At 41.9% G+C, this 25,868-nt stretch overlaps 1 protein-coding gene across 1 annotated transcript; it reads left to right on the forward strand.

The window, feature by feature from the left end:
- Window positions 1–19: 19 nt before the first annotated feature.
- On the forward strand, window positions 20–25,083 carry fen1 (flap structure-specific endonuclease 1). The gene is made up of 12 exons (XM_048266002.1): window positions 20–116; window positions 371–465; window positions 650–752; window positions 4,704–4,806; window positions 5,763–5,826; window positions 5,950–6,059; window positions 6,342–6,478; window positions 7,073–7,139; window positions 7,223–7,354; window positions 16,149–16,300; window positions 18,850–18,964; window positions 24,815–25,083. Exons 2-12 carry the CDS (start codon window positions 384–386, stop codon window positions 24,890–24,892), a joined length of 1,143 nt encoding a protein of 380 aa, XP_048121959.1. The 5' UTR covers window positions 20–116; window positions 371–383; the 3' UTR covers window positions 24,893–25,083.
- Window positions 25,084–25,868: the final 785 nt, after the last annotated feature.

The raw sequence follows: 25,868 nt of genomic DNA on the forward strand, positions 1-25,868 counted from the left end.
ACAGAAGCTGGATCATCACTCTGTATCGTGTAGTAATGCCTACTTTAAGAATTTCGCGCGAAAACAGACGCATTTTCTTCGCGCCGGTGGTAGTGAGATCTTTCTAGCGTGCGAGGGTAAGTTTTACTCCTACGAATTGAATGTCAAAAATGCCTACATTGAAATTTTGACAAACTTTTTTACGCTGAAGGTCTACTGGTGTTTGTCTGATAAGCAATATCGTATGTTTTTCTCAGTCATGCCCATGTCGAAAAAGAACCTGTAGGCTAACCTACCTTCAGTTGTTATTGTTAACGTTAACGTTACAGCAATTCTGTAGAGTAATCTCTGAATTATCTGAGTGCTCTGAATTATTGCATTTGTATCGTAGTCATAATAACGCTATGGGAATACACGGGCTTGCAAAGTTGATTGCAGACCATGCAGCCGCAGCCATCAAAGAACAAGACATCAAAAGCTTCTTTGGTAAGTTCGACAGATGTAACCGTGTCCCTGTTTGTTAAGCATAACCTTGGTAGGTGAGAGCAGACAATTAACAACAATTGAGTAAAGCCTCTCCTTATGGCCTTGAATTGCTAAAAACTTCATCTTGCATTTATTGACAAGGCATGCCTAACGTTTGCACTTTTCACGTTCTGTTAACACCCAGGGCGAAAGATTGCTATTGATGCATCGATGTGTATCTACCAGTTTCTTATCGCGGTCAGACAAGACGGCAATGTTCTACAGAACGATGATGGAGAGACCACAAGGTACTGAAAGCACGTGTCTTACATTGTACACTTCGGATGTACTGTACATCTGTTTAAAGAAACACGCCACCCAATGTCAGTAGTAATATATGTTCTTACCTTAACTTTCACGAGTTGAGTCATACCTCTCCCGTGTCAGTACGTTCACTCGAACGCTCTGGTGCGCGGCGCGAATGTGTTAGCATGTTGCTATGCTAGCGGGCTAAAGTCTTACATTGGCTATGTTGTAGCCTATCCCCAGAATATCAGCAGCAAACTCGGTCTCTCTCAAGCAAGCAAGTTTGGCAGTTGTTACTAAAAATGTGAACATGCACGTTGCACTGTTGTGCGGTGGACAGAATGAATGGAGTCGGCGTTTCTTTAATATCGAGGCGTTGTCCGATCGGCCTGCTGGTATAAAATTAATTGCGCTGTCTGTCTGAAAAAGACTCGCTCTCCTCCCGTGCAGTCAAAATGAATAGGAGTCTTCAGAACAGGCTTGTCATAGTGTCACCCTGACATGACAGTGCGTAAAGTAGCCTATAATGTGAATGACTTGTTATTTTATCAAGGATTTCTTTCTTTTTGCAAAAAAATAAAGTACAATAGGCATTAAGTAGTAGGGCAGCAGCATGTTGAAATTATGTGGCAAATTGCGTTTTTTATTACAATGATAAAATTGTAAAAGGACGTGACCGAAGCTGAGGCAAGCCAGGCAATAGGCCTATAGGCCCGACGGTAATTGTAAAGCAATTTACAAAAGATTCACTGAACAAAAATGCTGATGTGGAACATGAAAATTTAGCTAAAAATGTGGACAATGCAATCAAGCATTTTGGATGATATATTTGCACAAGCTGGCAGAATAGGCAACATGCCGATGTGCGTTTTATTTGGAGACTGTTCTGCGAGACAGAGACTGAATTTGCTGCTGATATTCTGGGGATAGGCTACAACATAGCCAATGTAGGACTTTAGCCTTTTAATATATTTGCTGCATTGGATCAGTCTTTCTAGAACAGGCAAGAGCTTTCTAGCCTCACTTCAGCAGCGCTGCATCACCCATACATTAAAACAACTAGCGGATGGTGGGCGCAGGTGCTGTTTTGAAAATTGGTCAAAAAACTTTGGTGCGGATGGATGATAAGTTTTGCTATGCAGTTATGGTTGAAATAATAGCCCATCAGCTCATCTCTAGTGTGTGTGTGTGTGCCTCTCTCTCACTCAGAGGGGAGGGGGAGGCTGAGGGGTCGATCAAGCATGGATTCTATACTCTGTGGTGGATAGGATCTACAATTAGGCCTAGGTGTTAATTAATATTACTACGCTAGGTCGAAGTACTCCCAAGTGCTATTGCGCCAAACATTGTAGTTCTCCTGTTTATTCGCTTGGAAAATCGCCACGTTTCATGTTTGACCATAGACATTTTAATCAACTACTTGTGTAACTGTATTTAAGTCGGGAAAACGTGGATGTTTTTGATTACTGCTACGTCTGAGCCCGCTAGCATAGCAACATGCTAACACATTCACGCCGCGCACCAGAGCGTTTGAGTGCACGTACCGACATGGGAGAGGTATGACTCAACTCGTGAAAGTTAAGGTAAAAACATATATTACTACTGACATTGGGTGGGGTGTTCCTTTAACAACACTTGTGTGTTATCAACTGCGGTCATCTCAGCCGTCGTTCGTTTAGCCGTCATTTGCCTTAATGTTTAAGTTCCCAGCATCTTCTGACATTGGTAACAACGCGACATCTGGCGACACTGAGCCCAAAGCAGTTGAGAAAACAGCGAGACGACATTATGCGTTTACTTCCGAGTTTCAAAATAAAAGTTAGAAAACGGTGAACAACTGTCAACGAATATGCAACGAAATGAACTACGTCTATAGAGCCTACTTTTGACACATTTCTGCACAAATTACTGCTATTCTTGAGTTAAGTGACACAAATTCATGACAAAACATGATTAATACGGTAATCATGACGAAATCCTAATTTGAGCACATTTCATAAGACGATTGTACAACTTAGGTTATGACATAATATATATATATAACATAAGACAGCTTCATGCATAAACGACACCAGTCATTATTGCATGAATAAAATGAAAATGATAACCAATATGACACCTGAGACAGAGACATGGTAGAAAGATATTGTTTTAGTCAATCTAAGTAACACAGAACTTTGCAATGCATGCTGGGTAGATAATCTAAAGTAATACTTCAGACTCAATAAAGGGTTGCTACTGGATATGGATCATACCTGTCAACACTTTTCCCGGGTTTCTCCCGTATTTCAAGGTCATCTCCCAGCACCCTCCCGTTTTGTTATTTCTCCTGGAAAACTCCCGTAATTTGCATGGCCATCAAACTTTATTTTAAAATCATTGATCCATTCAGGTTGCCAGATTGTGTATGAAATACACCCTACACGTATACACGATCACTTAGTTTCAATTTCAACTGTTTTGTCATAGGCCCAAAACCCAAATAAGGAAGCGGGTGCCAACTGCGCAGCCTGAGTCTCGTCGTAAGCAAGTGGGCTAGTTGAATGGCCTACTCCAGAACTAGCTGTTGTGTTAATCAATTTAATTCCCAACAATTTCACATCACATAAACTGTTATTGAGTGTTGTTGATACACTGAACTTGTTCCCTCGGAACCAAATCTGACAGCAAGCAGCTTTGGAGTTTTAGGGCCTGTCCACACGGAGACTCTTTTTAGGTTAAACGCAGAGGTTTTGCTTCGTCTTGGCCGAGCGTCCAAACGAATCCTGTAAACGCACTGCCCGAAACCGCACTTTTCTGAAACCTGGTCCCAGAGTGGAAAAATCTGAAACCGTAGCCCATTTGAATTCGTTTAGACAGCAAAACCGCACATTCTGCTTGCGTATCGATGATGTCATTAGAACTCACGTTAAGCCGATGGTAGCACACTGAATGCAAATGCGCGATTTGATGCAGGCAAACAGGCAAACATATTGACTGTTACTAACGAAGGTTTTATAGCAATATTATAAATGTGGCGACAGAATAGCCTAGAACTTGGGTAAGCCTTGCGTTTAGTAGCCTAATTGTGGTGATAGCCAAAATTAATGTGAATCACGGACTATCCTACAACCAAAGAAAGTAAAGGTGATTAGTAGGCCTACCTACTAGTTGTTAGCCAAATAAAGGACGGGACTGCACCCTTCACAAACCGTAAAATAAAGTTTATTAGTTTTACAGTTGACTACAGTTGACAGTTCACCATCAGTCCACACAAACAATTCTGGTTTCCTTGCACTGGCCATTTCGTCGTAGCCTATTCTGTCTGTTTGTAAAGCGCAAGTTTTGGTCAATTTCTGTAAAGAAACAGTGCCACCTATAGGCCTGGGGTATGAAGTAACGTGTTGAGTCGTGTTGAGATGGATCCGTTTGGACGCATAAATATTTTTGATAACGGTTCCAGGGAAGACGGAGGAAAAAAAAGATCGGTTTGGTACGTGTGGACTAGGCCTTAGAAGTAGGCGAAGTAGGCTGCAGGCAGGCTGGTGGATACATAACATAACTGCCATGCGTAAGGTAATGGTAAGGTAAAAGCAGCGACCGAAATGCAGTGTTGAAACACGTGTATGAAACGTATTAAATATGCAAACACAGAACCGGTATAAACACTGACACCGCCTGCCGAAAAAAAAAAAATCTCCAGTTTTTTGAAAGCTAAATGTTGACAGGTATGATATGGATTGGAAATGAGAAAGTCAAAAGTAGATTATGCTGATTTAAATGTCTGATGCCAGGTGGGTGCTACACATTGGTGGTTGTTAGTTATGTTCCCCTTCACTGTGAATCGCTTTGAGTGTTGTGAAAAGCGTTGTATAAATGTAATTTGTTGTATTCTCTGCCTGTTATTTCTGCCAGTATTCTCCTCCTCCAGTTACCAACTGTTCAGAGTTAATGTTTGTTTTTTTTAACCTCAGCCATCTTGTGGGCCTGTTCTATCGGACCATCCGCATGCTGGATAATGGAATTAAACCTGTCTATGTGTTTGATGGCAAACCCCCACAGCTGAAATCTGGAGAGGTGCGTAGCATTTACTCAACTATGCACAATTACCATATTAAATGCACACTGTCAAACTTAGAATGCTTAAGCAATTTTTGATGTCAGTTTCACACTGTTCTTTGTCTGGCACTGCCGATGGACACCAGTTGTATTCTTCGTGGTGTGGGTGCAGTTAGGGAGTAATTGATCAACATTATATTGAAAATTAATTGAATCAGCTCAAAGATCATGAGATGGACACAGAACGCATTACACTGTAAAACTAGGTTGTGTCCTCTGTGTATTGCCCTTTCTGTGTATTGGCCTCTAAGGGTCAGTGGTATGATAGATAGATAGATAGATAGATACTTTATTGATCCCCAGGGGAAATTCAAGGTCTCAGCAGCATACATACAACACAAACACATTCTTTAACAGCAGAAAGAGTAATTAAAGTATATAATATAAAAACACAACTAAGCAGTAAGGACAGTAGAAGATAAAGAATATGCTAAATATACTAAAATACAAACTATACTAACACTTAATACAATATATAAAAATATACTAAAATACAAATTACAAAAATACAAATTATACTAACACTTAATCTAAATCAATTCTAAAAACAGTATCCACATAGTGGTGATTAATAAATCAGAGGCGCTTGCAATGACTGAGGCAGGGACTGAGCCTGTGATTCTCTGTGCTCTAAGGTGCTCTGTGTGAATGAGTGTCATGGTGGTAGTGCAATGGTGATAGTGGTCATGGTGATGGTGCAAATGAGTAAGTCAACAGTGCAACAATGCAGAAATAAAGTAGAGTAAAGTCTATATATCTATATATTTAACTGTTTAAGAAATGTATAAGTGTGGCCACAGTTTGGCTGTGGCATGGAGGGGGAGTTATGCATATGTGCTAATATAGCACGCAAACAGTATGTTGTTTTTGCAAAACAAAATGTAAAGTAATCATCTTTTATTTGTTGGGGACAGCTGGAAAAGAGAACGGAGAGGAGAGCAGAAGCTGAGAAACAACTTGCCCAGGCCCAGGAGGCAGGTATGTCCGAGAGAGTGCTGATCTTGAAAGTTCCACCTTCCTGAAACTTCACCCCATCTTAATAATAAATACAAAAAAAAAAACTTTGACCATTTGGGTGTTTTAATTGACTGTTTTTCTCAGGTGAGCAGGAGAACATTGACAAGTTCACCAAGCGTCTTGTGAAAGTCACAAAGCAGCACAATGACGAATGCAAGAAGCTGCTCTCGCTAATGGGAGTCCCTTATGTTGAAGTGAGTTTTGGGTAAAACCTTAACCCGTGTCACTCTGGGAGCCTTGCTGTAAATTTAGACAACATTTGTTTTTGAAATTGTTCAGTAAATTAGCTTTAGAGAAAGAGTACATGTTACCAATTACATCATTTATTCATTTAGCATGCTTTTATCCAAAGCGACATAATATGTCAATTATGTTATAAGAGCCACTGTCCCCAAAGACTCGGGGTGGAAGCTGGGTTAAAAGTGCTAAGCTGGCAGCATGGACAGGAAGTAAAGCATTGTTCTCCTCTTGTTTAGGCTCCCTGTGAGGCGGAGGCCAGCTGTGCTGCCCTGGTAAAGGCTGGGAAGGTGTTCGCCACGGCAACAGAGGATATGGACGGATTGACGTTCGGAACCAACGTCTTGCTGAGGCATCTCACAGCCAGCGAGGCAAAGTATGGTCACTCTCAGTGCACTGCACTATAGATCCGTTCAAAACCAGCACAGCTTGTTTGAAATGAAAATGAATTGGACTTTAGCATAATGCTCTACAATGTTGACTTTAAGACTTGTTGTTTTTTTGTCCCTCTGTCCCTAGTTACCATTACTGCCAACCACTTGTGTGGTTGAAAGGGTCTATACATACTACCAACCACTTAACACACAGTGTTGTATAGATCAGCAGAGCACTGTATGGAAACATACACACTGTAGACTAATAATACTACTAGGATTACATTGTGTTTATAGCCGCTTAACTATAACTGCCCTAAAGGATCAGTTATGCTCAACGTTAAAAATGGATACAAATACAGACGGAAGCTTCTGTCCATAGTCTGCATTCATAATGTCTGTTTTTTTTGCCCATTTACTTCAAGCTTATGGACACAAACAAAATGGATCAACGGATGAAACGTATCCATTTCTGTATGGAAAGGGACCATAAACAGGCTTATTAATTACAATGTTACCAGCAAGTGGACTGCAGCATATTTATCAAGCTTCTCTACTCTCACACTTCATATCCATGGATATTTTAATTTCCACAGGAAACTACCCATTCAGGAATTTCATTTCAGTCGCATTCTACAAGAAATTGGGCTTTCACATGAACAGGTATTTCTCTGTCCGCATGTTACTCCATGATCACCTTGCAGATGCAAATGTTTTGTGTTTAATCAATCCTCTCACACTTGCAGTTTATAGACTTGTGTATCTTACTGGGCTGTGACTACTGTGGGACCATCAAGGGTGTTGGACCTAAGAGGGCAATTGACCTGATCAAACAACATGGCAGCATTGAGGAGATTCTGGAGAATATTGACCTCAAGGTAAAGCCAACGCCATCTTAATATACATAACAGGATGTAACGGGAATGACTTACTGTTTGAGTCCACAACCCCTGTGTTTGTTGGGGGCAGGGTAACCAAGTAGTGAATGCTGGTGTAAGTGTCTTTAGGATGGTATTGAACTGATTAGTAGGTTGCATTTACAGACTGACCCAAACTCTTTCCTTTAATGAAGTTTATTGGGCAGAGATGACTCATGAGTCATGGTTTCAGATTGTTGACACACCTCAAGGTTAGCTCAAGAGACTTCAGATTAGAGACAATTTTTTATATTAACCCACACGCCATAGATATTACCGTATATACCGTTAATACCGTATTTTCTGCACTATAAGGCGCACTTAAAAGCCTTTCATTTTCTCAAAAAACGACAGTGCGCTTTATAATCCGGAGCACCTTATATATGGATTAATTGGGGGCCTAGCAGCGAAGCTGCGAAGGCACCCATTGAGTTACTAGCTTTTCCTATTATTATACTTCCGCCATTGGAGTCTATGGCAGCCCATAGAATGCCTGGCTAAAAAGTGCTGAAATTTGGCAGAAAGTTTCGGGACACTCCACTGACCATTCACACTCATTTACGAACCTCTAAACCCAGCCGTCTAGCGCCACCAACAGGTCAAAATCTGGCCGAAAATTGAACCGCTGGGTCTAAAGTTATGAAATTCGGCACACTGATTCAGCACTGTCCCATGATCACTCTCACCAATTTACAGAACTCTATGCCCAACACTCTAGCGCCACCAATGGGTCAAAACTAGATTGCATTCATGCTTTGACAAAACTAGATTGCATTCATGCTTTGTGACCGTTTCAGCGGTCACAAATTTCATCCGATTTTCACGGAACTTGGCGGAGATGATTGTCAGACCGAGCCGCACAAACGATACTTGTCCTATTTTTCAAATTCCACTTTATTGGCCCATGACGATATGGCGATGAAGCCGCAAAACAGTAGGTGGGCTAACATCTTGAAGACTCTTTAATGTATGAAGTCCAAACTTGATGCAGGGACATATTAGCTGATTGTGAGGACATGCAAGGAAAGTGGTCTCATTTGGCCTCTAGAGGTGCTGTAATAAGGAAAGTGAGCTCACATCTCAACACTTTGGTGTATGAAGTCCAAACTTGGTAGAGGGACATGGTAGCTGATTGTGAGAGCTCACAAAGACATTGGGGCAATTTGGCCTCTAGGGGCGCTGTAACAAAGTAAATGATCTTATTTCTCAGCCATTCTTTATCCAATTGCAATCAAAAAACTTGCTGTGAGTGCTTGCTCATGCCATGGCAACGCCATTCCTGCTATAGCGCACTGCTAGGCCCCCGCATTGCTGCTTGCAGCTATATTTATGGTTGTTATGGCTACCGTAGTCAGGGGCGTCGCGGAGTAGGCCTTATACACGTGCTTCACCATAACATTACAGTGTGTGTATAAAGACCCCAAAATGGCACCTGTCGAGACACACTTACAACGCAGAATTCAAACTCAAGGCCATCAGTCACGCAGTAGAACATGGGAATAGAGCAGCTGCGAGAGAATTTAACATTAATGAATCAATGGTACGGAAGAGGAGGAAGCAAGAAGATGAGCTGCGTCAAGTAAAGAAGACCACACAGAGTTTCCAAGGGAACAAAGCGAGGTTATTGTGGGTTATTGAACAGAGAGCAGCAGGTAGAAGCGTCTCTATTCGACTGAAGGCAACAGCGTTAGCACGGGACATGAATATCGATGCCTTTCGTGGCGGGCCTTCTTGGTGCTTTCGTTTTATGAAAAGACGTAATCTCTCCATCCGCACACAAACTACAGTCTCGCAGCAACTGCCAAAAGATTACGAAGAAAAGCTGGCCACTTTCCGCGCATACTGCAAAAACAAGATCACTGAAAAGAAGATCCAGCCAGAGCACATTACCAACATGGACGAGGTTCCTCTCACCTTTTGATGTTCCCGTGAACCGCACTGTGGAGACAACAGGGACCAGAACGGTGTCTATACGCACCACAGGAAACGAGAAGTCATCCCTCACTGTAGTTCTCAGTTGCCAGGCTAATGGCCAGAAACTTCCACCCATGGTCATTTTCAAGAGGAAGACTTTGCCTAAAGAAAAGTTTCCAGCCGGCGTCATCATCAAAGCTAACCCAAAGGGCTGGATGGATGAGGAAAAGATGAGTGAATGGTTGAGAGAAATTTACGTCAAGAGACTGGATTGTTTTTTTTTTTTTGTTTTTTTTTACAACTATCCATCCCTATTGATCTACGACTCCATGCGCGGCCATCTCACCGATGCTGTCAAAAACCAAGTGAAGCAAACTAATTCGGTGCTAGCCGTCATTCCGGGTGGATTAACTAAAGAACTACAGCCGCTAGATATTGGTGTCAACAGGTCGTTCAAAGCTAAACTGCGAGCTTCATGGGAGCAGTGGATGACAGAAGGCGAACACGCATTCACCAAGACGGGGAGACTGCGCCGGGCGACTTAACGCCACTATCTGCCAATGGATCGTGGATGCCTGGGCCTAAGGTATCAGTCTCAACTGTGGTCCGAGCTTTCACGAAGGCCGGAATCATCACTGAACTGCCAGGTAACAGCGGCGACAGTGACACTGACTCGGATAATGACGAGGGATCCCGGCATGCTGGATGCCGTAATCGCCCAACTGTTAAACTCGGACACTGAAGATGAAGAATTTGAGGGATTTGTGGACGAGGAATGAACTGAAAAACTGAGTGTATTGTGTTGTGTTTTGCCCTACACACATTTGTCATCTAACGTAGTGGTTTTTGAGTTGAGAATTAATAGTAAAGGAAACAGAGCCCTCAAAAGTTGAGGTACCTCCACTTGAGGTAAAACAAAACAACCATGTTTTTTTAAAATCTTTTTCATATGTCTAGTTTATAAAAAATAAACATTTTTTACTGCACAACTACTTTTTTTGGATGGTATTTCAATCCTCCCCAAAACCGGAACTTGTGAAAATTCCGGATTCTGAAAAAAGGACATTATTTGCTTTGTTCCATATATCTTTGGAAATAATGATCAGATCTCCAAATGTGGACTGTATGTCCACAGGTAGTTGGTTCATATAATGAAATGATAAATTAACCATTTATGAGTATGTAGCAAATACCGGTACATATTCTTCAACATACATGGAATGTAGGCGGAAATTGAAAAGGTACAAAAGACAATAAATAGACAGAAATCACCATTAAATGTAATTTACAAGTACTAGATGCTTTTATCAGTTGTTTGACAATTCAGTTGACCCTCTGGTGTCACTAGCCACCAATAAACACCTTGTGCCACTAGCACTGTGCAGTGAAAAAATACAATGGGACCCTATGCTTTGGCGTAAATGGACACGTATAATATCTGGTAAATGTGTATATTTAATTTGAACGTTTTGAACAGATACGTGTGTATGAAACATGTGTCTTGTAGCCTGGCCCCATCCATCTAGATCTTCTTTCAGAGACTGCTAGTCTAAGCTGTGCGAGTGGATAATTGGACGCAGTGAGGTGGTGTAAATAGCAAAGTGAAGGGGACCCTAGCACCGAGTCCTGGGGCATGCCTGTGGATAGGTACTGATATGCGGACAGTTGTCCTAGCCGGAACACATTGAACAAGTCTGTGAAGTAGGATTCAAACCAGGAAAGTGCTGAGCCAGAGATGCCCATGTTTGAGAGTATGGAAAGAAGGATACAGTGGTTAACAGTACCGAAGGCAGCTGATAAATCAAACAGGATGAGGACCTCTGGCTTCTTTTAAAGATCCCCTGCCACACGTATTTCATTACTTTGTGGTAATGTCTGAAGTTCTACCATGGACTCTAACATTTTTTGTGGAAAACATGCCTTGGTTACTTTGTTTCAAGCCATTCTAGTGTGGTATTGAAAGCCTGCATGAAGACTCCGCTCGATTTGCGCCAGTTCTCATTAATATTCAACGAGCTAAGCTGCTTGACTCTCTGATTGGCTAACAGCTAGTAGGTTTCGTCCATAACATGACTGCCATTATCAACTAATTTTAGCTTCATGGCATGAACTTAGCTTGGCTAGCGAGTGCTAGCATTGTCCAAATGTGCATAAATAAAACCTGCTAGGCTAGCGAGTTCATTAAACCTGCGCTTCCTTGAGTTGACAATTATGTTTTACTTACAGGCACTGGTCGTAGACTGCGATGGTGGCCTGTTCCAGGCTTCAACAGCAACCTTTTTGCAAAGCCTGTGGCATTGTTCCAAAAAATAAACTGAAGCCATTTGATCCTCAAGTCTGGGTTCTTGGGCAAAATGCATTGTTGAATTCTATTTGTGCATAGCGCACAAGTCCGTTGACATTTAGCCATCCTTGCATAGGCCTACGAAAACGGTCACAGAGCTAAACGAATTTTGTGGGCAAGGTCTCAACTGGGCGAGCTCATGAATAGTAATGAGCTCATCAATTCCATGACAATCTGAAGAGCTTTTGCAATTGGCCTAATTTCTCCGCTTATTTCTTTTCAGTGGCTAGAGCTGACAGAGGAGTTAGCTGTTCAATTTCACATTCAAGACATGGCACAAACACACATGGACCTAACATGTTTAAAAAAATACAAGTAAAAACGGTTTTGTGTGGCAGGGCACCTTTTTAAGGCTTCTGTCACAGACAGCAGAGCTGTGGAAAGCAGATTGTATGGAACACCAATGTAAAATGGATAGCAGAACTAGCAGAAGCATAATTAGCTAATTGGTGGCCAGCTGTTAGGGGACAAAAGGACAGAAACCATTCATCATGGCATGATTGGAGTTGAGAGTTCTCAAAAACAAAAGGGAGAAGCCTTATCTCTTGTTAATCATGCTAGCACTACAGGTGGCATGCATTTCTGTTTCTGAAGTATTGCAGCCAGGCAGCCAATCACCAGCCACTTTAGATCTCTTCACACAAGTGTTTTTTGGGTATCGGCATTTGGCACCAGAATATAATATATTTTTCTATATACAATAGGATTGGAGCATTTCGGTCAGTGTTGTAAAGGCATCGAAATTCGTGCCCAGCACTATGTAGGAACCATAGAGTCTATGGTAAGAACTGAAGTTCACAGGTTTTGCTCTCGTCTGTGTACTCCTCATTTTGAATTGGTTGCCGGTCATTTGCCGCTGAACCACTTCATAGCTCATTACCATAAAGTTGCTTAACACGGCCAAAGCGCTGAAAAAGCAATGCTGACAGATGTGCAGCTTCTTGCCGCTGAGAGAAGCCGGCTTCCATTGAAAATTAGTGATTTTCACTAATCGGCGGCAGTGTGTACATACCCGGGGAGAGAGAAGACAGACGAGGAGGAGCAGTGAGAGAAGCAGTTAACAACTTAGTCAGCTCACTGTAAAATCATTCCTGTGATAAATAATTAAATACAATCAACATAACATATCTCTACATGGACATGTTTTATCTAGCATTTTTCTTGATTGCCATCATCTAAATGTAGGATGTGGTATTTTATTTTATAACTAGGGTTGGGCACCGAAACACTGTTCTAATATGGCACCGGTGCCAACGCAAACAGTAGTAACTGCATTGAATAATAATGTGGATTTCGGTGCCTCATTTCGGTGCTTAAATCACGTTTTTTTTTATTTATTTTTTTTTATACGAGGCATCACTGCATGTCATGCGCCATCTCTAACGTCTTGCTCTGATAGCAGCACATCCAGATACAGTTAGCTAACATAAACACTGGATGTATAAACCAGAGGGGTGCAATACATAGGCGAGTGGACAGTGTTTGACAGCTTGCGTGAGCCCACGTAGCTTACTTTAAAGCGATATCACAAGCTCCTGTCAAAATCTAGCAGTGGGCCTTACATACAAGCAAAAGGCTATGAAACATCAACAGTATACGTTATACAATATCCTCGCTAATGCGCTAACTGGCATTTATTTGAAATGTTATCAGCAAGTTGTAAGATGAGAACTTTATTTCACGGTGTTCTAAACAACATAATGGCATGATACTAATCTTTCATGTGCATGAGGCCCATATAGCATCACAATGAATATGAAGATCATGTTAAAAGTTAGCTGGCAAAAACATAACTATGTAGGTTACATACCTGATGTCACTGAGCTGTCAAAGAGGCTACGGAACCATCTCTGTATGTTATCGCTAATTAAACTCCGCTGACTGGTGTTAGCGCATAGCCATAGTTGCTGCTAAAATGCCTACTAGCGCTGGGAATCTAAACACTTCAACACCGACATGTAGCCTAACATGTTCAAAACTATTGCGTGTTATGGGGGAAGACATGAAATTCCTTGGAGCATTTGGGAACACACTGAATTAACTAGAAAGTAGAGTCCCTGTTAGAATAGCTTGCTTGCAAATGCCGTTGTCCATGACTGGCAGTTCTATGGCAAGCGGTTTTAACAAACCTCATGGCAAACCGCCTACACTGGGTAAACTTGAAAGCAGAGCTTACTTGTGTGGCATGGCAAGCTGTTTTAACATTTAAATGTATTATGCGTAGGAACAATGACACCGGTACCGGTTCAGGCACCGTTTCGGCACCGGCACCGTTTTAAAAGTATTGATTTAGCACCAGAATCGGATAAAACCCAAACGATACCCAACCCTATTTATAACATCAAAGGTAAAATGGTGCCCTCTAATGGCGATGTTGGTCAATTGCATAGGTCAGGGGTGTGCACAGAGATTTTAGGCAGGGGCTCAGCCTAACAACCCACTACTTGCCCTATGACGACTCCTAATCCCCTTGGACAATTAATTTCCTACACTGGACTATTTGAACTCTCTGACACTAAATAAGATTCATGCATTATCATACTGGATATGTAACCATCCCACCACCTTGTAACATACACCTCAGGTGGCTTTAAACACCATGTTCTTTTCGCTACACCTTATTAATTTATCATGTAAACTAGGGATCGACCGATATGGTTTTTTCAGGGCCGATACGGATATCAATTATTACCAAAACAGGAGGCCGAAAACCGATATGTCAGTTGTCAAAAAGGGGGGTAGATAGTAAAGGCTATATGCTGCAAAAAATGTATTCAAAATAATTTAATTATGCAAACTTTTCTTTCTTCTTTTGATACACAATTGTCTCAACTTGCATCACTTTGCAAGTGTAAATCCTGTGTATCATGTTAATCCAAAAGCTGAGTGATCGCAATTATTTTCATAGAGTAGGCCTGCACAATGGGCTATGTGCTTGTTAAGGGACCGGTCACAAAGAGCATGCTTTGCCATCGTGTGTGTGAGTGCACGAGAGGGAGAGGGAGAGGAAGAGGTGCATGCGTGATGGCAAGTGTTACAGTTGAATAGTTTAACAAAACAGTTTTAAAATAGTTCTTAGGCTATTTAAGCATGCAATTTGTGTCCATATGTAGGCTATAAACTACACTTTTGAGAGCCTAAAAGGCACGTTAATAGCCAGCTCAGTACACGATTTTGTTCAGGTCGGATTAAATTACGGTTGGCCCTGGGTGCATGTAGTCTTTTCTGACAGTCCATTTCAAAAAGGAGCAATTAACTTTTTGACGTTCGCTATCGCATAATTTAGGACTTCTCTGTACTATGTCCGCCGAGGTGTCCCGTTATTCACAATTAACGAACAAGGCGGAGGCAGAGACCTCCCGACGCGCAGCACCCGAGTTTCTGGGATAACTAGTAAACAGCATCAGTAACGTGCATAAATCGGGAATTCGCTAAATGAAGGAAGTGGGTGCTTTACTTATTGATCCGGATCAAAGAGACAATAGCTTACAAAGTGGTGTTTTTGTGACTTCAGTGTAGATGATTGTGATTCACTGCAACTTCAGCAATGTAGGCTACCTTCCTTACCTTCGAAAAATAGCTCCGTAGGCTACAGCTGAAGCCCAGTCTGCCTCAGTGAGAATCCTAAACTTTGTCTGTGTTCAGTCTTCGATCCTGATTGGCTGCATTCGTGCTAACTAACAAATCAGACGGTGTAGTGGACGGGACAATGCTCTTGACCACAGAGTAGCAAATTCAGGGAGTGAGAGACGCTTTACAGACAAAGTAGCGCGTTTCATTCTTTATCCATTTCAATATCGGCTTATCGGTGGAAAAACTGACCAATTGAAAAGATACCAATTATTATAAAAATGCTAAATATCGGCCCTAATAATCGGCCAGGCCGATAATTGGTCGACCCCTAATGTAAACGGGCCTTACTGTTCTGTACTGACCCTAGGCAGATGGGTCAGGCCCTTGAGTCGTGGATTTGCTCGAGGTTTCTTCCTACATGTTTCTCCAATTCTAGGGAGTTTTTCCTTGCCCCTGTTACTCATGGGCCTTCTCTGATTGTTTAACACTCTGTAAAGCGCCATGAGACATGTGCAATGTTTTGCCGCTCTAGGTGCTCAAGCCCCCTTTGACGTTTAAGTGTGCACATGCCTGGCATAGGTGACTGACTGTCCTCATTGTGGTCAAATTTGTATGAGCAGGCCCAGAGATTGATTTGTCCTGCTTAATTTAAAATATTTGGCATGCAATGGTAAAATATTAACACTCTCACCTCTCTCTGCCTGTGCTCACAAAATTTAAATGTGCACACCTATGCTTCTTCCACATGCCCTGATGAAGGCTGAATAGTCGAAATGCATTGGCATGTAGCCACTGATCAATAAAGGCTTTTTATTTTTGTACAGCAGTGCCTCAATTCTTTTGATTTTTCTTTGTAAAGTATTATCTATTGGGTTAACAGTGCCAATGCATCATTGATGTTTGTGTGACTGGTGCTTTCTGTAGAAATACCCGCCACCCGAAGACTGGCTGTACAAGGAGGCCCGCAGGCTCTTTCTGGAACCAGAGGTGGTGGACTCTTCCACCGTGGACCTCAAGTGGAACGAGCCAGACGAGGAAGGACTCATCAAGTTCATGTGTAACGAGAAACAGTTTAAGTAAGGCACCCTGGGAAATAAATACAATTGCCCTCTCATTTACAGATGTAATCCCTAGCAATCCCTGTCCTGCTTGTGGCCTTAATGTTTACTACAGATTTGAGCCAATTTGAGCGCCATTATATCTACTAGTGCTGTGCCCATTCAAACATGCCATTCCTATAGAAAACCTGTAGCCCGAGGGATGTGACTCAACAATCTCTGGTAGCCTATAAGTAAGATATAAGCAGGGGTGGGTAGAGTACTGAAAATCTATTCTCAAGTAAAAGTACAATTACTCCCTTAAAAAATCCCTTCAAAAATTGAGTTAAAGTAATTATTCCTATCTGAGAAATCTGCTCAAGTAAAGTAAAAAAAGCACTTTGTTAATAAATTACTCAAGTAACAAGTAGTTGTTATTATTTACATTTTTATATTTTTGATGGCCCTTTTTTAAATAAGGCACCCTGGAAAATTAATACAATTGACCTTTTCATTTACAGACGTAATCCCTCTCAATCCCTGTCCTGCTTGTGGCCTTCATTTTTACTACAAATTTGAGCGCCATTATATCTACTAGTGCTGTGCCCGTTCATACATGCCATTCCTTTAGAAAACCCGTAGCCCTAGGGCTGTGACTCAACAATCTCTGGTAGTCTATTAGGAAGCAGTTTCACTGGTCTATGCAGTCATGTTGAGCAGATCAGAATATTGTTTTAGGACAGCTTTGGACAAGCAGCTGCTGGCATGACTGAAAAGTAGCATTAATGATGAGATAGTCAGACTAAATTAATTTTAAAGCACATTTGGCTGATAGTTGGTTGTTGGGCCAATTACCTGTTTACAAGGACCCATAGGGACTGCCCCACACAGACGCGCGCGCACACTCACACACAGACAGACAGGATCATGCCTACCCTTAGTACATGCTTTATCAATCAACTAAGAATATAGCTTTGCACAATAAACTTACAAATATTGCATATAGCAATAATATAAGCTCAGATAACGTTGGGCTAAAGTTGAATTTCAAATCTCACACAGTGCCCACCAAACTAACTTGCAACATTGAATCATAACCTACTGCTAGCAAGCAAACCATGGTATATCTTGGCATGTACTCTTGGCCAACCTAGCCATAGCAAACATTGCAAATTTACTATTAGTAAGTTACTAGGTTACCACAATAATGTGTCAATAATCGACTGATAATAACAAACTCTCAGCTTACCTCAATAAGCTTTTTCAAATTAGACGGCGAGTTTTTGAAAGCCATTAGCTCGTGGTACTTGGATCCGCAGAGCTTGCATCAGCACATCCGAAAGGAGTTGATTTTGCATCCAACCAGTTTGAAAAGTTCTTCCAGGGATGCACACGGGTTGGCTGGTCTTCCTGGCTACCAACCTCCTTGCTGGAGTGTGAAATGAAATTAAAGAAATGAAAACAAGCCAAAATGAAATAGAAGTAACAAGGCTATTTTTAAAATGTAAGGAATAGAAAGTGCAGATATTTATATGAAAATGTAAGGAGTAGAAGGAAAGAAATAATTACTCCAGTAAAGTATAGATACCAAAAATGTCTGCTTAACTAAGGTAACAAAGTATTTGTACTTCGTTACTTGACACCTCTCTGTAAGTGACATGCCGCTCTGTCTGACACTCGTTGTCTAGCTGTGTGGCATTCTGAAACGTCTTTAAATTTGGGACCATTAGCCTATCGCTTTTTTCAATTTGGGACCTTGCAGTCGGAATTTATCATTTGTTTATTCCTAGTCTCAAGTCCAAAGTAGCCTGGGCTATTTTAAGTGTCAGTTTTTACACATGTTTACGTCATTTTGAATAGCCACTGCATACCTGTGTTTGTTGGCGTGTTGTTCTGCATACAGGGAGTCTTTATTGTTGAGGTAAGACATGATAATCATCCAAATATCTTGCATCTTGCAGCCCTGATTCAGTGCTGCCAAAACTCCGCTTACCCTCTCTGTCTCTGGTTCTGCGCTATGCTGTGTGAGAGGGGGAATGGCTACAGTAGAGCGGAGAAAGCCAATGTGTGCTTCTTTTACCAATATATTTAACGGTATCTTTTGCATTACTTATCCAAACAACGTCAAACTTGGCACTGCATTTACTCGTGCCCATAGCAAGACTCCTGTGAACGGTTCGAGAGCGATGCGAATAACAGACAGACAGCCGTTCCAGTAATTTATAGACAGATATACCATAATATAAGGTGATGTACTGGCAGCGTATATATTTTTCTGCTTTGCTAGGTGGTATTCTCACTTTTTACATTCTTTAAAAGAACTGTGCCCTTGGTGTAAAGTGGACAGCATTATTTCATGACGTGTGTCTAGCTAAGCATTGTATAAAACAATGATGTAGTCATCAGTAATATACTAATGCAGCTAATACATCAGTAATGCACATTCATTTTCTTAGAATAAAGCAATGACTCCAGACTTTATTCAGTAACATTTTGATGAGTGGTCGTTAAGCTGGTAGTACTCACTGTCATGGATGAGGAAGTTGAGGCTGACCTCAGTTCTGTTATGTGGCCTGTTGTGTCTGCAGTGAGGAACGCATACGTAACGGCTGCAAGAAGATCATGAAGAGTCGCCAGGGAAGCACTCAGGGACGTCTGGATACCTTCTTCACAGTGACAGGCTCACTGTCCTCCAAACGCAAGGTTGGTAACAAGCAAGAGGGAAAGAATGCAGGGCTCTACAGTGCGCCCATTTCACTCGCACATGCGAGTAAAAATGATGGCGTGCGAGTGCAAAAAAATATTTAGGCGCACTGGTGCGAATGACTTCTAACCATGTCAATGTTTGTCTACAAAATACACCGCAACATCAAGAAACATTACTGGTGCAAAAGAATCACGTCGCGAATGCAGCATAAAAACTACACCTCCCATCAACGTTAGCAGTTTCGCGTTGTGACTCGCTAGTAGTCGCTTCTATCAAATCCAAGAGCACGCAGAAAAAGTGGAAGTTAGACTAACCAGCCAAGATGCAAAGATTGAAGAAATTAGTTCTTCTATCCACCGAATTCATCGGATATCGGAGGAACAGGATGAGATTCTGAGAATGCAGTGAGAGAAGGAAAGGTAACCTAACATGCCTTTTAGCCCAGTTGACGTATTGGCTGCAATATGCAAAATATAGCTGTAGCGAACAGGCACAAAAGTAGCTTCCCGTAATACTCCCATTTTATTCAAAGGTAGAACACTACTGACAACTCCAGGCTTCCACGCATGCTTGTTTGTTTACACCGAATACAAGCTGAAGTGCAAAACGAAAGTAGGCCTAACGTTTGCCTACTGCCCCCATCAATGCAGAGATTTCAAATAAAAAGTATAAAAAAAATATATATATCCTTAATTAGCCTATGTTGGGTTTTGTGGAAGAGAAAATTGACTGTTTTAGTAGTAGTATTAGGCAGTATGCAGTCAGATAGGTCACCATGGGCATATTTGGATTAGCTACAGATGGATTCACAAATAAATAAATTAGCCTACATTTGGCAGGATACTTGATATACAGGCTAAATGCAAATATGGCAATGTATTATACTATTTTACATTAACAAAATGTAGGAAAATAGAACAGACTGAAAATAAAGTAGGCACTGATCTTTAAAATCCTATTTCCTGTAGCCTAAATGTTGTCAGTCATTCTTAATATTCGCAATTGGTGCACTGGCATGTTTAAGTGTTAGCTGCAGTGTAATGTTAGATTATGTTTAAGTTAAGTACAGAACTGACTGTGCGCCCAAATTTTTGTCTGTGCTCCTACATTTTTTAACTTGGGCGCACAAGTGCTCCTGGAAAAAAATGTTAGTGTAGAGCCCTGATCCTTGTTACGCTTGTTAGCTTATATTAACCTACAGAGGAGGAGAAAAGCAAACACATTTTAACAGCCCAATTCAAATATATTTTATTTAATATACTTTTAATATTATTTGACACACTTTTGTAGGCTATATTGTCATAGCCAGAATAAGCATTAAGTGGCTATTGATTGAAAAGCAGTCACTGGGAGTGAGAGGGAGCGCGGGGGTTCTTCCAGTGTAACAATGTGATTCGTCTTGCTAACTGTGAGAGGCCACAAGCTCGCAAAACTGGGACTGTAGCAAATAATACATAGAAACATCTGGGTTAACATTGGTGGAAATAAATAGAAACATCTGGGATAACATTGGTGGAGATAGATAGATAGATAGATAGATAGATAGATAGATAGATAGATAGATAGATAGTTTATTGATCCCCAGGGGAAATTCAAGGTCTCAGCAACATACAGACAACACAAACACATTCTTTAACAGCAGAAAGAGTAATTTAAGTATATAATATAAAAACACAACTAAGCAATAAGGACAGTAGAAGATAAAGAATATACTAAAATACAAATTATACTAACTAACACTTAATCTAAATCAATTCTAAAAACAGTATCCACATAGTGGTGATTTAATCTGAGCCTATGATTCTCTGTGCATAGTAAGGTATGGTAAGGTGCTCTGTGTGAATGAGTGTCATGGTGGTAGTGCAATGGTGATAGTGGTCATGGTGATGGTGCAAATGAGTAAGTCCAACAGTGCAACAATGCAGAAATAAAGTAAAGTCTACATATCTATATATGTAACTATTTAAAGAAAATGTATAAGTGTGGCCACAGTTACAGACGGGCAACAACAGACTGGTAGACAGACTGGTAGAACATCCTGAGGAGCTTACTGCACACATTGAAGGACCGCAGCCTCCTCAGGAATACAGCCTGCTCTGCCCTTTCTTGTATAGTGCATCAGTGTTGGCTGACCAGTCCAGTTTATTGTCCAGGTGGAGACCCAGATACTTGTAGGTGCTAACCACCTCCACATTGACCCCATCAATGTGGACTGGTAGCAGAGTGGGCTTAGACCTGCGGAAATCCACCACCATCTCCTTGGTCTTTGAAGTGTTAAGTTGAAGATGATTGAGTTTGCACCATTGCACAAAGTCCTCCACCAGGCTCCTGTACTCCTCCTCCTGCCCGTTCCTGATACACCCCACAATTGCAGTATCATCAGAAAACATCTGCATGTGGCATGACTCGGTGTTGTAGCAGAAGTCAGATGTGTACAGGGTGAACAGGACTGGAGAGAGCACAGTTCCCTGTGGCGCTCCGGTGCTGCAGATCACAGTGTCAGAGATCGGTAATCTGTCAGGTAATCTGTAATCCAGGTTACCAGGTGAGCGTCCACACCCATCTGCAAGAACTTGTCTCCCAATCTGAGGGGCTGGATGGTGTTAAAAGCACTTGAGAAATCAAAAAACATGATTCTCACAGCACAGGTGTAAGGGGAGGGGAGAGGGAGGGGTGCATCTGGGATCTGTGTGTCTGATGGCTGTTGACTGAGGTCGTTGTCACCTCATTGTTCGTGATCGCCATGTGGGGGAGGGGTGCAAAATCCAGTGATGGTGGGGGTACGATAGCCTGTGATGATGGAGGTGATTGTTGCGCTGGTATTGAGGGGGTGTGAGGGTGGGGGCTGGGGAATGGTGGACAGACCACTGCCATTGGAGCTGGAGCAGGGCAGTCAAACCTGTTGTATAAGTGGTTCAACTGGTTCGCCCTGTCCAGGTCCCCCTCCACAGAGCTGCTGTTCTTCTTCAGGCCAGTGATGACCTTCATGCAGTCCCATGTCTCCTTCAAGTTGTTTTCCTGCAGCTTCTGTTCCACCTTCTTTCTGTAATCCTCCTTAGCTTACTTCAGCTTGAATTTGAGTTTCCCTTTGCACGCCTCAGCTCTGCCATGTCCCCTCTCTGAGCGCCATCTTTTTCCTGTTAAGAAGGGTCTTGACATTGCTGGTTATCCAAGGCTTGTTGTTGGGAAAGCAGCGTACAATTCTGGTGGCAACAACAATGTCCATGCAGAAGTTCAGGTAGTCAGTTGTGCACTGTGTGACCTCCTCTAAGTCCTCTCCATTCTGTAACACACTCCAGTCAGTACACTCGAAGCAGTCTCTCAGAGCCTCATCCACGCCGGGTGTCCACTTCCTGAAGGTGCGTGTGGCAACTGGTAGCCTCTGTACTTTGGGCTTGTACATTGGCTGGAGATGAATGAGGTTGTGGTCTGACTTTCCCAGTGGGGGGAGGGGGTTTGCACTGTATGCATCCCTCACGTTTGCATACATGAGGTCTATTGTCCTGTTTTTCCTTGTAGGGCAGTCAACATACTGGTAAAAATTTGTGAGTGTGGAATCCAGTGTTATGGGATTGAAGTCGCCAGAGATCACAAAAAAGGCGTCAGTGTGTTGGGTTTGAAGCCTTACGATTGTTGAGTGGATGACGTCACACGCTGTACCCGGGAGAGCTCGAGGTGGAACGTAAACACAGACGGCAATTGCGTGCGAGAACTCCACATCCTTACAGCATACAGTCTCCATTACTGTTACATGCCCGGGATTGCACCATCTATTGTTAATGTACAGCACCAGTCCGCCTCCCTTCTTTTTGCCAGAAAGTTTACAGTCTCTGTCCAAACGAGCTACACTGAAGCCAGGCAGCTCAACGTTAGAAGTGGGGATATGGCTTGTTAGCCACGTCTCCATAAAGCATAACAAACTACATTCCCTGTACAACTTCTGGTTTCTTACCAGGGCATCCAGTTCGTCAGTCTTATTAGCCAGTGAGTTCACGTTTCCCATCACAATCGATGGAACTGAGGGCTTGTTTCTCTACTTCTTCTCCTGATGCCTCGTCTTCACTTTTACTCCTGCTCTGCAACCCCGAAAGCACCACAGTTCCTCTGGAATGTTGTCGCGAACACAGCCAGCATTCCGTCGTAGTGCGATCAGCTGGTTCCTTGTGTACACAAGCTTGCTGTCGCTGGAGCATTGTAATATGTCCGTATCCATAGGATAGAATAAAAACACTCCTCAAAGTGTGTAATCCAAAAAGTTGAAGTAAAAAGTAAACAAAAGACGTAGAAACAAACACTAAGACACGGAGCTGCTGAGTAGGCTGCCACACTCGACGGCGCCGGAACATTAATGATAATAAAAAGATCAATGCGGCTCCTAATTGTTGTGATAAAGTTAGGATCAGAAAGTAGTAAGGAATTGAAGTGCCCGGGGAACGGGACACGGATCTGCCAGGAAGAGAGATGACAAAGAACTACTGTTGCATGGTCTGATATCACAATGGGGCTGTACGAGCATAATCTGACTGAGAGGAGCTTATTATCGATGAAAAAGTAATCAATACGGGAGGAAGTGCTATGGACAGGAGAGAATTGCTCCATAAAGGACTGTATGACTTTAAGTCAGGAACAGAGAAAAAAAAGTTTTTAAAAAAAAGTTATCTTTGGACCATATACATTTGCCAACATCAAGCTATTGCCTCCGATTTTACCTGTGATGACGACAAAGCGCCCGTTCGTATCTGATATGATGTTGGTCACAGAGAATGGTACTGGGCTTTACTTGAAAATGAGGAGTGGTAGAGTCGGCCTACTCACCCCCTATGCAGCTTAAGGTGATCTGATGGTTTAAGATGGGGTTTTTGTAAAAACGCTATTTTAGTATTTAAACATTTTAAATGGTTTAACACTTTGTTACGTTTGACAGGAGAATTCATCCCTCTAACATTCCAACTAGGAAATCTTAATGCACCACCTGATGTAGGCAAGGAGTTTAAACTTTAAGTATATGATTGTTCCTTGCACACACCCTCAAAATAAGCCAATCATTTACGTTGATCGCCACAACTCCCCACACCTGCAGCCCAGCATCAAGGAGAGGGAGGAATGATCCGTCGCCATGATAAACATATTGGGTAAAAGAAGCAGCACGCAACCAAAAGCAAAGAAAAGTGAGAAAATGCACACAATGAAACCTAACAGAAAATCCATTAAACAAATACCCCAAACTTGGTTGCCTCTGTTGCAGACAGGAGCCATGCCTGCTCACCGCTTGGCAAAATGATACGGAGCTTGGCTGGATAGAGGAGTGCCGGCTTGTATCAAAGTTGATAGAGCTCCGCCATGGAGCTCTTGAACTCGGCGCGCTGCTTCAACAAATCGGGGCTGTAATCGTCGTAGAAGCTGATCTTATGGCCCTCATAGAACAGGTCGTCTCGTTTGCGAATGACCAGGTCCTTCATTTGGAAGCGTGGTTGTGGGAGCGAGCTCGTCACATGTCTACTCAGCCCACCTCATTCCCGGAAGTCCCCTCTCGTGCGTTACTTGTAACGCGTTACTACCAACCCCTGGACATTTCAGCCGTTCCCACTGGTCGGGGATCAAACTCTGTAAAGTGCCATGAGACATGTGTAATGTTTTGGCGCTCTATAAGTGAAATTAAATTGAAATCTTTGAGCTGACGTATTAGTATACACACTCAAAATTGGAGATACTATCCTTCACCATTCGGTCAAATGACTGCAAGAAATTTAAAATGATCACTACAAAGTTAACAACAGCATGGCTGCCACTGAGGCCTGGCCATTGGCAAATGATGGCCTTTTCTTAATGTATCTGTTTGTTGACAGGAGCCACAACTGAATGGCTCAGCCAAGAAGAAGCAGAAGACTGGAGCAACACCTGGTAAATTTAAGAAGGGCAAATAAAAGGGTCAAGAAGGCAGGAGGACAAATCATTGGAGTACATTCTTCTATTCCTTTTTTCTGAATTCCGTTTCACTCTTTCTTTATGATTCAAAGCAATACTGGCTGCAATAGCCTTTTAATGAACTTGTGTTGACAAATGTTTTAATAAATAGTTTTGTGTGTGTGTACCTTGAATAAAGTTTGAGCGCGTATTTACTTGTAGGTTCTATTCATTTTGTCTGTGTTTACCATGTTTGTTTTTTTAGTTGAAATGATGATCCATGATAAGTTTGTATGATCAGAAAGGACAGTCGAGTATCTACAAGAATAGATGAGGAAGAAAAATATCTCTTTTAGACATGCTCTCATCTAATCAAATACTCAGGCAAAATATGTTTGTTAATGCTCAGTTGATGCAGAGGCATTGCCATTTGCAAAGTTTTAACAAGCAAATGGAAGAGGGGAAGCACAACATATTCACAATGATGATCAGAAAGGACAGTTCTTAGATATCTCCATCAGATATGCTGCCATAGACCTGGCACCCTGGTACCCAGATCTCCTTATATGGGCAAAGATTGCAGGGGCAGCTTTTGGTTCCTTTTTGCAGGCATACTTAAGAGGTCTATAAATGGATGAAATTGTTTGCATAGTTTCAACATGCAAAAGTAAGTAATTGTTGACCTATTATACCCTTGCTACAGGTGCAAATTTATTTCATTGGCTCATTTGAATAACATTTTGGGGATGGTGGTGTAGAAGTTTTACCCTGTGTCTCGAAGACCTATAATGTGGTGATCATATGTTATAATAAATAATGTGAGTCATTATTGAGTAAGGATTTAGGCTACACAAATAATGATTCCTAAATGCTTTGGGTATTGGGCTTTTAAGTGCACAAGCTGTATCCGACGAAAAAAGTCTTACTTTCACGTCATCCACTTAAACTTTCCTACTTGCTAGATTTGACCAATCTTCCATAGCCTACGTGCACAAG

This window comes from Alosa alosa, chromosome 16 (assembly GCF_017589495.1).
Source record: "Alosa alosa isolate M-15738 ecotype Scorff River chromosome 16, AALO_Geno_1.1, whole genome shotgun sequence".
NCBI classification, from domain to species: domain Eukaryota; kingdom Metazoa; phylum Chordata; class Actinopteri; order Clupeiformes; family Clupeidae; genus Alosa; species Alosa alosa.

Bases quoted from the DNA above. Each gene is read 5' to 3' on its own strand.
- fen1 (XM_048266002.1), top strand. From the start codon at position 384: ATGGGAATACACGGGCTTGCAAAGTTGATTGCAGACCATGCAGCCGCA. The intron at 753-4,703 runs GTACTGAAAGCA...TTTTAACCTCAG, and splicing joins GATGATGGAGAGACCACAAG to CCATCTTGTGGGCCTGTTCT. The intron at 7,140-7,222 runs GTATTTCTCTGT...TCACACTTGCAG, and splicing joins TTGGGCTTTCACATGAACAG to TTTATAGACTTGTGTATCTT.